The sequence below is a fragment of the Serinus canaria genome, chromosome 2 (genome assembly GCF_022539315.1).
Source record: "Serinus canaria isolate serCan28SL12 chromosome 2, serCan2020, whole genome shotgun sequence".
In the NCBI taxonomy this organism is placed as follows: Eukaryota; Metazoa; Chordata; class Aves; order Passeriformes; family Fringillidae; genus Serinus; species Serinus canaria.
The window spans coordinates 69,575,924-69,589,641 of NC_066315.1; the positions used below are offsets into that span (position 1 = coordinate 69,575,924).

At 42.9% G+C, this 13,718-nt stretch overlaps 1 protein-coding gene across 3 annotated transcripts; it reads right to left on the bottom strand.

The window, feature by feature from the left end:
* Window positions 1–1,135: 1,135 nt before the first annotated feature.
* On the bottom strand, window positions 1,136–11,110 carry LOC103819184 (serpin B12). 3 transcript variants are annotated; one of them, XM_009093686.4, is made up of 8 exons: window positions 10,940–11,098; window positions 5,694–5,871; window positions 4,226–4,339; window positions 3,715–3,846; window positions 2,747–2,864; window positions 2,261–2,403; window positions 1,891–2,061; window positions 1,136–1,767 (listed from the first exon to the last, which is right to left on the bottom strand). In XM_009093686.4, the coding sequence occupies exons 2-8, from the start codon at window positions 5,862–5,864 to the stop codon at window positions 1,363–1,365; spliced, it is 1,254 nt and encodes a 417-aa protein (XP_009091934.4). In that variant the 5' UTR covers window positions 5,865–5,871; window positions 10,940–11,098; the 3' UTR covers window positions 1,136–1,362. The 3 variants fall into 3 exon arrangements, with proteins under 3 accessions (XP_009091934.4, XP_018782196.3, XP_050827415.1); XM_018926651.3 differs by having other exon boundaries at window positions 5,694–5,874; window positions 10,940–11,091; XM_050971458.1 differs by lacking the exon at window positions 5,694–5,871 and having other exon boundaries at window positions 10,940–11,110.
* Window positions 11,111–13,718: the final 2,608 nt, after the last annotated feature.

A 13,718-nucleotide genomic window follows, 5' to 3' on the forward strand; every position in this document is an offset into this window, starting at 1 on the left:
AAAAAATCAGTCATTGTAATGGTGTTTTTCAGGAGCCCTATTGGAACAGCTTTCTCAAGGTCTGCTTTGAATCCATTCACTAGATGTTCTCCAGGAATTTACACCTCATCTTACCTTGCTCCTGAATTTCAACATGGGCAAGCATCTCATTGCTCACATCAAGATAGATCAGAGCAAGCAAAGGAGAATGCTAGCTGCTAGAAAATTTACAAAAGGAGAAAACAAAATGCCTACAAATTTTGGATGAGGGAACTTTTCTTTCAGACGGCTTTTTGGATGTACAAGTTTAAATACAGCCTATATTCTATTTAGGAGAGACATATAAATTTTTATTGCGTCTTCTTCTTTCTGAAGACATATATAATTCTGTGCATTAAACATGTTATTCACTCATTTTCTGTTATATATAAATTTAAAAAGCACATTACAAATGTTAATTTGTTAAACCTCCTCCCTCTGAGGAAGACATCACTTATGTTAAATCAGGAAGTTTTCAATAATGTCTCCCTATCAGCTGGAAAGAAGTTTAATTTTTTTCCCACAAGCATTCCCAGATAATGCTTAACTGTGATTTCCATGATTTATACTGCACTTTAAAAAACCTTTCCTCATTCTTCAAAGCATGGAGAGAACTCTTGTCTCTCAGATTTGTATCTCGGAACTTCTAAATTCACCCCTCAGCAACATGGGAAAAGGAAAACACATTTCTTGGAAATTCATTGCTAGAGTGTTCCACATTGGTAACTTCAGTGGGATGTTTTGGACCATTTTCTTCCTATTCTTTGAAACCTTGAGATAAATAGTTTGATTTATCCCCAGATATAATTAACCATCTTTAGAAATACATGGGTTTGTATCCTGCTCCTGCAGACACCATGCATACAAAATTCTCTTTGGAGTTATTTCAGAACTTAACACAGACTTAGGAGAGGTTGTCCAGACAGGTGGTGGAGTCTCCATCTTTGGAGATATCCAAAAGGAATCTGGACTTGGTCTTGGGCAACCAGCTGTAGATGGCCCTGCTTGTGCAGGGGAGGTGGACCAGATGACCTCCAGAGGTCCCTTCCCACCTCAACCCTATTGTCACCATGAGCCCGTGTGCACATCAAGGAAACAAAGTGATATTCATATCCAGTGAGGTTAAGGTAAAATTTACTGGTATTCTGGATTCAGATCAATATTTACAATTCAAGAAGCCTAGTGGCAGACCATTTGATTCATAAGTTCTGAACAAAACTGGCTGCAGTGATTATTTTGAAGTACAAACTAGCCAGCAAAGGATTAAGAAAGCATTTGGGAGAAAAATGCAATTTCTGCTTTTCATCCATGTGTTCCTCACAGCGTTAGAAAACGGCCCCGATTTTAAGGTGAACAGAGTTTGCCAAAGAAAGTGATAGTACTGGTAGGATTGTGTCTAATAAAGAATAGGAAAGGATGATTAGCCATGAACACCTCTGTGAGAGGCAGAGACCTCCTGACAATGGAAGCTCCCGTGCCAGCAGCCGCCACGGTGCCTTCCTCATTGACTTCCACACAGGCCTTGTGGACAACGTTTGACAGCACCAGAGACTTTGCAAACGTCATTGCAGAAAGGTCAACTTTTGATTCAGTGAAGATGTCCGTCATCCCCATCTCTTGTAAAACCTCGTTGAGGTTAAAGGTGCCTTCCAGCTTGAATCGGGGCAGGTAAACCTCCACTGTTGTCTCAAACATGTTCTCTGAGGAGGCCCACTGCATTAAATTTTCATAGGTGATTGTGCTTTCAATCTATAAGATAGGGAGGAAAAGGAGATTAAAATAGGTGGGAAGCTTTGAAAAATTGAGATCTTTCCCCAGTGTTAATTCACACAACTGGCTTCCAGCCCCAGTCCGTGACGTGTACTGCCTTACCTGCTCCAGCCCGCTGACAGATCCAACAGCCACATCCCCTGGCAGCAGGATGATCATGCTCAGTGACTTCTGAGCATAAGGGAGTTCAAGGATCTGAGCACCCACCTCCTCAATGTAGCCCAACCTAAATTTGCCTTTCTGATACATCATCTGCACAGGTTTCTTTCTGTTCTATTGAAAAGAAAATTACACAGTCAGTTAGGCAATACAGCTCTCACTAACACCTCTACCCAACAGGGGAGGCAAGTTAAGCTCCCACACACCCACAGCTTACACATGGGGCAGCTCAGCCCTGGACATTGTTATCCTTGCTGCAATGCTCACAGTATCTAAAGTGAGTAGTGTTAAGATTTACAGAATGCAGGCGTACCTGATTCAGTTTAAAATCCCTCTGAACTGTTTTTTCTTCCTCAAACTTGCGTTCCCAGGATGCTTTAAAGTAGATTACATTCACAAGCACCAGCAATGCACGTCCATCAATCACACCTGGTGCAAAGAGTTCCTTGATTTTACCTAAAGGGAATTTTGAAACACAGAAGTATTTGTTAGCTGTCATTAGGACTCTGGACTGAGTATAATTGCAGTAATAACTTATAGTTATTACTGCAATTATCAGGCCAGGCATAAGGGTAGGAATAAAAAATATTTTACAGCAAGCATATCTTTACCTCATAAATACTTTAGCCAGTAAATTACTCTTATATTTCAAGAGCAGATGGGAAGACAAACTACCCTTAAACAGCATAAGAGTGAACACACAGAAATGTAAACAGGTCTTTGCTCTTCCTACCCTGGAATTTCATTTGTTGAACCCATGTAAGAAGGCAGGGATGGCTATAGTTTTGCTTTGTTTTACCTTGTGTCTCACTTTCAACCCAAGCATTAATTTTTCTTCTGGCAGCTTCAACAGCACCATGAAAGTCCACTGTTTGTAGCATTGCTCCATACAGTTCCTTGCTACACGTTAGAAATTGCTGTAAAGCAAAATAAAGATTATGAATTTGTCAAATCTATTAAGCACTTACTGCCTTTTGAAAGAAATCAATCTCTTGATAGAATTTTAGAAATGGTGAGGGACCTGTTGAATCTGTAAGGCAAAATTTCATTTTGGAAATGTTAAGTATCTGAACTTTATTCAGAGGATCCTCGAAAAAGAGATTCTAATGCATAGATCAAAGATGTAAATAAGTAAAAAGAAAACCAGAAGAATGAGTCTTGCCATGGAGGTTTGGATAAAAAAAATTAAAGAAACAGAAAAAAATCAAGATGAGTTTTTTGATGCTTAAGTATTGAAATAATTGACAGAAAAACAAAGATGTGACTAACAAGTTAGCCATACCAAATAGTGTCAAGACCACTCAGTCATTTAGTAGGAAAGGAGCAAGAAGTTCAGCAGAGCAGTCCTGTGCATGAACCTGTACAACCTTCCTGGAGATAAATCCTCTCCAAGCTTACTGCTGCCTCAGCTGTCCCACTTGCAAGACCTGAAGTAGGTAGTTCACAGACAGCTTGAATAAGCTGGTTTTGGCTGTAGGTTCTCCCCTGGCTGAGTGCACACATATGAAAAATGAGCCAAAACCAAACAGATCCCTGCATTATTTTTGCTCCATAGCCTTTGATATCCTCAGGGTTGTTTGTTTCTGTTTGTTGGGGGTTTTTTAGCTTTTTGGGTTTTTTTAATAAAAGCATGGAAAGCTGACAGCCTCAAGAGCTATAGCTCCATATAGCACATCATGTGCTCCAAAACACAAGAGGGGCAACAGTGAGGCTCACACTTCCAGGGAAGCTTGAGGTCATGGCCACAGCAGTCAGCTGGTGACTTACCTGCTGGAGCTCAAATCCTTGTTGTATAAAGAGATTGTTGGCCAAGGTTAAAACATATTTTTCACCAAGGTTTTGTAGTTGCAAAAGCAGCTCCTGGAACGCTTTATGGTTAAGGTCTCCCTCCTTGTTACACTGGGAGTAACAAAAACACAACAATTAAAATTATTCCTCTGTGCAGCTTTGGTTGCTAATTTGCATCTTATTTAGATAACACTATAAGGCTAATTCCTGCTGTACTGAACCTAAATCCAGCTAGTCCAAGCTTTGTAGCCTGATCCTCCTTCAGGTGAGATCACTGAAGGCTTTGGTACTTTATTCAGGACTTACTTATTTGGTATTTTATTCAGGACTTACTGGTCCTGAATAAAATAAAACCTTGTACCAGTCATTTCCTAGAGCATTAGGCAGACTCTGAGCATGTGATCTTGACTCCCTCCAGTGGCAAACCCTAGTGTTTTACCACAGTAACCTACCACTCAGTGAAGGCAGGGCTCCCCACCCAAGGACAAACCTCTGAGAAGGCAGGCTGACTCTCCTGGCTTCCTTCTGGCTCCATTTCTGGGGCTGCACTCTCATGTTCTGATCCAAGACTCATTCTTCCTGCAGCTTCCCTGACATGGAGCACCTGCAGGTGAAGATGCCAAGTTATGTCAATTGTAACTGGGATAAAACCATATTCCTTGTTTAAAAGCTTTGCTGTCCCCTATTGGATAAGTGGTGTAGATTCATGAAAGATGTTTTAGCAGCTTTACTCATCAGCTGAAATGATAGACTTGAACTTTTTCATACATTCATGTTCAGACTCACTTTTCTATATTAACAATCCAAGAAGAACTTGCACTTAATCCCTCAAAATGTTACTCTTCACTACCTCAAAATGTTTATATTTGATTTGTGTTTTCATTGCTACAGTTATCTTAAATTTCAAAACAAAAATTTGCCCCAAGAGACAAAAACTAATTTTCTTTAAAAACACCAAAACTGGCTTCTTGCAATTGTTCTTAACATTACCATCAGCTTAAGAAATAGATCGAAACCACAGTGCTCTTAATGGAAACCAGTCCTTGTTTCTACTGTGCACATACATCACTGAAAAATTTTCAGCAGTTTTTTAAATTATAATAATGTTGCATCATACACAGACTTAGTCTTGTTTTTTTAGAGGATACTGATATTGAGAAATTCCCATTGCTTTCCTAAAATAAGCAGGAGTGCCTGTCTAAAGTAGTGATGTGGCAGGGTTATGGTAGCCAGGGGGCTGTAGGGGTGGTCTCTGTGAAAGAGAACACACTCTGAGTGTCTGGGTGGTTACCTGGCAGCCACAGCAAAGGTGAACCCACCACACCCTGGTGAGAAGCTCTGCCTTAGGATTATTGGTCTTCTACCACTCATGGTAGAGAGGAAGAAAGAGAGAAAGAAAAAAAGGAAAGAGAAGATTGTAGAAAGCAGAACTTGCACTGCAGGAGGTAAAGGCACAGTGACTGAAGGGGTGGTTTTCTTCACCTCCTCCTTGCCCACCTGGGTCTCTGTGGGGTGAGACATTTTGACTCTTGAATGTCCTAAGGGACAAGTGAGCTAATTCTTTCAGGCACCCAGGTGCAAGCCCTTCAGGTGTGTGCAGCTCTCCCCACTGCCCACCCAGACCCCCACTCTCAGGATTCTCCTAGCAGCCACAAGAGGAAATGCCTGCCCATAATTCTGAAATAAAGCCTGACATTCTGCCCCAGGCTTTGGGGAAAGCCAGAGCACCCTCAGCCAGCCCTTGCTCTGTGCTCTTGCAGGGGGTATGAGATGAGACTCACACCAGCAGATGGCAGGGATCATAGTGCTCCAAGCACAGCTGTGAAGGCAGTACCTGTGCCTGCCCTTGTGCAGGTTTCCTGTGAGACACTCACACGTTGTGCCTGGATGCCCAACATTTCCTCTGGGGGAGCAGCAAGCCATGTGGAAGCACCTCACCGTGGTTCATTCATACTCACTTTTTCTATCTGAGCAGCAGTGTTGTTTTTTGCACCAAGATGGATCAGGGCCAGGGCAACAGATATGCTCAAAGGAGAGAAGACAATATTTGTGTCCTCTGCACTTCTGTTGAGCTTTTTGTAGAGATCAAGGCAAAACTCAGTAACAGGTCTAGAAATGGAGTCCATCATGAAGCAGCTGCTGAGTGGGAGCACAAAAGAATTAAAAAATTTAGTGCAGCTGGCCTAGCTAGACCACGCTGTAAAGCTTCTGTCTGCCCTGAGATTGTCCCATAGCTGGTTGTTGAACACAATAGACATTTTCTAAATCCTAAAAGTTTTAATCAGCCTTGCACAGATCAGTCTATGATGCACAGCAGGAGCAAAGGCACAGAGGGTCTGCAAAAGGGACCTGTGCTCACAACATATATACATTCCTCAGAAAGGACCCTTTTTCTGCCTTAGCCCATGCTGTGCCTTATTCCAGCCTATGGCATTGAAATTAGACAGGTATGAATGACCATTTTCCTTCTGCACACTGGTTTGATGCATACACCTGCATCAACTCTTTCCTCTTAAAAACAAACATTAGTGATAGAGACCTGGTGACAGAAACTAAGCCTGCATCTAACCACCTGTGGTAACCAGAGCTGTGGCAAGGGGGTTTCAAACAACAGGTTTTTAAAAATAAAATCATTAATAATTAAATGTCTTCATACATGAAAATGACTCATTAACAGCTATGGAGACTGAACTATATATGGAAACACTAACAGGTTGAAATAACACTTTTAACTTCTAATAAGTTTTCCAGGAGTCAGAGATTGAGGCAGGATCCACAATTAAAAATTCCAAACAAAGTAATAGCCCAAGAGCCCTGAAAAGAAGTCTGTAAGTTCCTGCTTAGTGACATGACAAGATGTGTGTCACTCTCTACTTTTGTACTAGAAACATTACAGTCTGACAGCTCTCCCACAGATAATTTATGTTCAATCCACTCTGCTAAAAATAGTTAGGACCAAGTTCAGCTTGGTCTTTGCAAGGAGGAGGCCATCTAAAAAACAGGCAATTAGAAACTCTTTTCCTGAATCTTAGGAGAATTGTAAAGGTGTTGTGTGGATCCCAGTGGGATCACACAAAATTTTCTGGAATCATTATACCAAAAAAAAAAAAAAAACCAAACCAAACCAAAACCAAAAAACCAACCCCAAACAAACAAACACAACAACAACAACAAAAACACACCAAAAAACCCCAAACTCCACATCACTTTCAGTATCAAACAAACATTTTGGACAAATAGCACTGGTCTGTGTTCCAGAAGGATTATTTATTTAGGGGAAAATACACAGCCACAGTATGGAGACAAGTCCCTTATGTCTCCTGTGGCACAGATCTGGCTGTCTCTCCCTTTCAGCCTGCACTGGGACCAGCATGGGTCAGGTCCAGAGGAAGCTGTTAGAGCTCCTCTCTTTTGGAAAAAGGAGTGAGTGCACACCTAAGTGGTTCTCCCCAGTGCCCACAGATGGCTACAGCACTGCTGGCACTCTTCCTCAGCCCTGTCTGCCCTGAAGCTGCAGCCTGCAAGGGGAGGTTATATGAGGAGCTCCAGTCTGTGTCCCAGAGGTTAAAGGTGGGAAGAGGCTGGTGCAAAGCTGAACTTCAGGATCTTTTATCAGCAGGACACTTGTACAGCCTGTCCTGAGCTGTTGGTGCTCCTTTGAGACTTGTCTTGAGCCCTCTGGGGAAGGGGTTGCCTGGTGCTGGGGACCTGCACCCCATTCCAGCCAAAACTCTCCCGTCAGCTCCCAGGGAGGCCCCAGTTCTTCTACCACAGCCACAGCTCCCTCCCTTCACTGAGAGTCTGACCTTCACAGAGTTCCCTTTAGGCAAAGAGCTGCTCAAAATGCATTGCACTCTACTCAAGATGCAGCATGCACACCATCTCCAGCTCAGCCATGAGCCAGGCATGACTTTGCATGGAAAGCTGGGACTCAGGTGCCAGAAGTAACCAGGGCATTGGGAGGTGATATGGCTCAGCCAAGGTACAACATTTGTCCGTGAAACCATTCTCACCTGCAGCAGTGACAGACAGTGGGAATGAACTCAGCTCACAGGAAAACAGACTGAGCCTAAAACAAACTGGTGCGGAGGCTTGGAAGAGATGAAAAAGTAAAGTTTCTGGATATATAAAGGTAAAACACTTGGCAAATGCAGACATTTCTTTCCATTTGACTAACAACAGCAACAATCAATGCTTCATCCTGTTTCTGAGTGATATTCTGTGGAAAGAACCTGAAATGCTGAAAGAAAAGTTTATAGATGTTTCATACTGAGACTTTTGTTTTGCTCTGGAGTCCAGAAGTACTTCACATAAAGACCTAATGCAAATGGACAAAACAGATGAGAAATATCCAAAGAGTTCTTTGCACAGACAAATTAAGGATGAGTTTTATCTCATTAATTCTGCACACAGCTGGTTTAGCTCTGCTGTTAGTGTATTTTTATGTAATATGGTTTTCATTTTCCTTTTAAAAATGCAGTAATCTTACCACAAGACATTGAACTAAATAATTTCTCTTTTTTTTCCACCTGCATTTCCTACAATCCACAACCTTCTGAAAACAAAGCAGTGGATCTTCAGTGCTGAAGTTTGTGGTGCTATACCTCCACATCTCTAGAAAGATCTGAAATGGAGCTGTGAAATCAGACACAGTGAATGTAGGGCATGAGCCACTTTGTAGGTGTGTCCCATCTTCAGACCAAGTCAAGGAGAAAAAAAAGAGTTAATAATCTTACTCAGTAGGAAGAAGGCAGCTCCACCCCACCCTGCAGGGAAAGGCTGAGTGCCAAGAATGGAGGGAGAGCCCAGGATCTGGGAACAGGTTTTAAAGCAAGTCTCTGGCACACTGATGTGGCCACTCCTTCAGCAAAAGCAGCAGGCTGTCACCAGGGAGACATCCAGGTGCAAACAGTACAGCCAGCTCCATGGTTTTGGGAGTAGGAACTACTTAGAGAGCTGCCCTAGAAATCCAGAGGAAGGGAGGGCAGGCATAGGCTAGTGAAGGAACTTCCTTACTGCACAATGAAAGGATTTTGTGAACTTCCTTAATCTAAAGTGGGGTGGGAACAAGTTTGGGAATGATTCCACACCACAAAGCCTTCTGTGTAATCTCTGCAATCAGACTTTTGGAGCTACTGCAAGGACCACAGCGTTTGGAGAACATCTGCATGGTGGGCAGCAAATGGTAATGTCACTTTTAAATAATCTTGGAGTGGTAAGGAGGGGTGATACACAATCAAAAGGAGTGTCCTAGGAAGTTCCTAGCTGCTGATCCACACTAGCCAAAGCACCTGTGCTGAGCATTATTAGTAGTGCAGAGCCCCTGAGGACAGGAGATCCTTTGCATGATGGTTCAGCAGATTTTAACACAGTCTGGGAAATGAAATTACTGGCACTGCAGCATGTGAGCAAGAAGGCACCCAGGAAAATAGCTTCCTTCAGAAGAAACCACTCCATACCACAGAGCTCGTAAAAATTACAAACTTCCTCCATGGCTGTGTGAAATGATGAACACTCTTTTTCTATAACTATTCATGATATCTTCTCTCTTTATAGTTTGCTTTTGGTGAAGGTTAGATGAAATCAAAACAAAAACTATCAAAGAGTAAAGAAACCTGTGCTGAAAGCTGTCATAATGGTTGTGTTAGATTATATTATTCAGTCAAGAGGAGGAGGCAGTAAATAGGGTGGGGAAGGTTAGAGACCTGCAGCCCTGCTCTTAAGGTAATTCTGTATTTCATACAAGTTAAGTAAGAAGGAACCCGTTTTGCCTGATGCCACATGATAATTCCCATTGCATGTTTGACTTATTCAATCTGTGTCCCATTAAGATGCGTTAATACACACTCATTTCTCATACACAGAGGGAAATAGAATTGGCAGGAAATACATGGACTAGCCTAGAAAAAGACAACATGACAAATAGTGCTGTTGCCTCACATGAAAATTGGTAGAAGTGACTTTCTTATTTTTCATGACCATCCATACAAGAATACATTTCAAAGTGTTTCTGTGCTGATTTGGAGTGAAAGGGACAAACAGAACATAAGAAAAATTAAATTTCCTATAACACAGCAATTCTGATCATCCCTAAATGGCACAACACATGCTTTAAACTAAAAACCAATACATTTCAGTACAAAGCAGCTTTTCAAGTGAAATGGTGCCAGGTTCATTTTCCAAACAACCTAGCCTCTCAGGATGCTACTTTTATGCCAGAAAGCTTTTTCCTGACTGTTTTTATTAGTTTGCATCAGCCCCTCTGGTATCTTCTACACCTCCTTCTAGGCCAGTTATTTCTGCATAAACGGGCATGGATGTGCATTGGCCTGTTCCAGGCTGTAAGGTGGGAAGTTATTTGCTGTGCCTGTGTGCAGCTGCACAGGCTTCCCTGAAAGTTTCTAAACAGTATTGCCAAACCTAGGAGCTCATATTTTAATAGCAAAGCACCCCCACTAACAAAACAAAATCTGAATGCCACTCCACCCTTTCTCTTTTATAGCATAATTGTTTGAAAACATAAACAACTTCCATGGTAGTGGGGATCTGTGTAAAGGGGAAATGCCTTGGAACCCAGCCAAAGGATTGCCTGCCCTCTCTCTCTTCTAGAGAACATTTCAAGGCTTTTTCTTGTGCCATGGAAATGTGAGTAAAGAGGGAAAATTACCCTGCATTTCTCATGTAGTGGGTCAGGCTGCCCAGGTCACCAGCACCATCACTTTATATGAAGCCTGTTTCTACCAGAGTGAGTAGGGGTGCTCTGAAAGTGCCTGTACTTCAGCCCTTCTGGAGAGACAGGCAGAAAAGCATCTACTTTCTCACACAATCCACTGAATTCATCAGTCTTGTGGCAATTAGACTTTACTGGGTGGACAGAGAGGTTTTGGGGAAATTTCAGATTAAGAAGCCTGTGAAATTTAGGCAAGAATCTTTAGATGTGTCCCTAAAATCCTCCTTCATGTCCCAGTGAAGACCAGCTCCCCTTGTGTGAGCTCTTGAGCCACCTGAATTTTAGCAGTGTGTTTTGTTGCCTGCAGCCTGTAAAGGTATCTCTCTTTCTGCCAAATATGTAAAAATGATGTTTACTTTAGTAGCCTGTAGAGTACTTTGGATCAGGGAAAAAAAGAAAATTAAAAAAAAAAATCACAGTTATTTTGGAGAAAAAAAAAAAAAAGAAAACAACAAAACAACATAGAATTTTTACCTTCTTGCCTGAAGAGGTTAAATGAAGGAGACAGCTGAGTTCTGGAGCACGTTCCTGTGAATACTGCATTAAAAAAAATCTCCCACTCTCTGTGAGAAAGTTCAGCCTCTAACCAATGATTGCTGATATCAGCATCTTGCTGTTGAATGCAAATGCCATTACCATGAAGTTTCTCCACAGAAGAATGGGAAGCCTATATCTAGCAATATGCTATTAGCATTTCTCTCAAGCTGCCCAACAAGTCTGGCAGGCAATATCTGCTGGCAACATCTCCTGATCCCAATGCCAAGGCACTCTCAGCTGGAAAACTGGTCATTAACCCTAAGAAGACCCATGACTGCACTGCAGTGCTTAGTCCCTTTCAAATTTTGATGGGGTCTGGCCTGGACAAAGGTGTGTGCAGGGTTCATGCCAAGATTGTTTAGAGCTCAGCTTGCCTGCAGAGATAGAGCAAATGAATGGGAAATGCATGAGCTTTATGTTGCCTACAGCCATCTCTCCCTCTCAGGTAAGGAGCTGGCTTTGTGTGCGTGAAAGGAGCTTAATTAGAGAAGGGAAGAAATATTTCCTTGAACTGTAACAGGAATCCCCAGCCAGGGGGTATTCTTTTAAACCTTAAATCACTGGAGTTAAGAATAAAAGAAGGCCAGGAGGGGTTGATCACTGAGGTCAAGTCTCCAGCATGAAGTGAGAGGGAAGTAAAGAGATGGGAGGCACAGAGCTGCACTAGCACAGTGTTTGATCTCTAATCAGCACCACTGAACTCAGCTGCAACACTGGGTTATGGCAGCTGGACTCAGAGATCAGAGCTAAACTAGGGCTGCATGTGGCTTTGCAACACCAAAAATTTTATGTCTTTTCTCTCTCACCTCTTCTTTCTTCCTACAAAGCATAAAAATGGCTTTGGATTCATAGGATATTGATGGGATCAAACATGGTAAGCAGGAAAGAAGAAGAAGGCCCACAGCACGCTCTTGCCCTGCCCATGCTTTCCTTCTAGTGCAGAAGCTGGACCATCCTCTTCTTTAGGCACAGCACAGTCCAGCTTTGCTGTTCCCCACTCCTCTGCCAAGGTCTCAGCCCAGCTGGCCAAGCTCCAGTGCTCCAGTACCCATCTGAAAACAGGAATTCATAAGCAATGGAAGATACAAGGATAAAATGACCATTCTCATTACCTCTGGTTTTTTTCTTCCTTTTTTGCTTCCATTTGCCATTCACTTCCTTGTTTCTGTTTTTTCTTCTTGCATATTTCTGTAGTGCTCCTTAGTCTTCTTTCTCAGTTCTTTCTCTATTTTTAAATTTATTTATTTGTGAATGTTGCCTTACCAGGTATCTTCTGATGCTTTTCTAGTCCATGCACCTTTTCAGTGACAACCTAATTATTTTGGGTAACTTGCAAGATTTTCCTTCTTCCAATTTCTATGTTTTCTCCCTTCCTTCTGTATTGACATCATCCCTCCACTGATTTATTTTGCTTGCTCTGTCATATATTCTCTCAGAGCTTCCCTGGCATCTGCTCAACTGCTTTGCCTTAGGAAATGTCAATGTAGGTGCAAATGTCAATGTAGGTGCAAATTCTGTCTTTTCTAGGCCCTTAGGACAGCATATTCACAAAAATGCATTGCTTTTCCAAGCTGCATTTTTCAAGGTTCAGAACTTCCCCACAAACCCCTTTTGCTACCACAAGACATTGAGACGTGTCCCTTCCCAACCAAGATCTGGGAGCAAGGAGCAGGCAGTGACGGTGCAGGTGGGCAAGTGACGAGGTGAGCAGGCACACAGCCCTGCAGTTTGCAGCCACCTGCCAGAGCCAGCCACAGCTTGCTGCTTTTGGGCACCATCCATCACTGGATAGTAATGCCCTGCTGAAAGGGGAGGTGGAGCTCCCTGTCAATCTGAGCAAGCCCTCAGCTGTGCTCACTCTCTCCATTGTGACCAACACCTCCCAGCACGTAAGAGTTCCTGCACACAAACTCCCACACGCGTTTTCCCACGTCCTCCCAGGCAACTTCTTGCCCAAGGCCCAGAGGCCAGCCAAGGGTAAAATGAAAACAGTAGACTGTAACATGGCTTCTCACAGCATCAGGAGTTTCAGGGATACTTCTCCCTCGCATGCTGCAAGATTTCGGAAAAGCTTCGCACTGGGACTGGCGGAGAGAAGAGGCAGAAGTGAAAAATGAACCTGAGGTTTTCATGAGCAAGCCACCCTCTTCATAATTAACCAATAAGTGAGTTTGTTTTGTGTGGGCCAAGACAGCTTTGTATCTCTAACATCTGCTTGCCTTGCACAGGCTGGGATACCTTGGGATTAGTCAGCAGGTGGAGAAAGACGGGCCCCACCCTGAAGCAGTGTTTCTCTCTGCTTTCATGGGATAACCCTTTCTGGCCAAGCTATCCCAAGGAGAAGAATGCTGTCATATTTTGTGGGGATGTGCCAAATGCTCTGATCAGCATTTAAACAGACTACAGATTCCATGAAATGAAGACTGGTTCCTGAACTGGAATGTTTCCAGAATCTGAAAAAAATGAGAAAGCAATGTCTGAGCTTTTCTCCGTTAGGAAATCTCATCCAGGGAGGAAAAGACAATCTGCCAGAGGTTTTCATCAGTCTAGCAGACCAGCAGAGCTGTAGCAGTAAGTGTGAAATGGCCTGCTGGGCACCTGGAACCACCTGACAAAGAGTCAGTGCCCAAGCACAAACTGTGCAGTCCCTCTTCTCTATGCATGGACTGCCTGTGCAGCTGCTTAGTCACCAACCCCATGCAAAACGTCCTGTTCC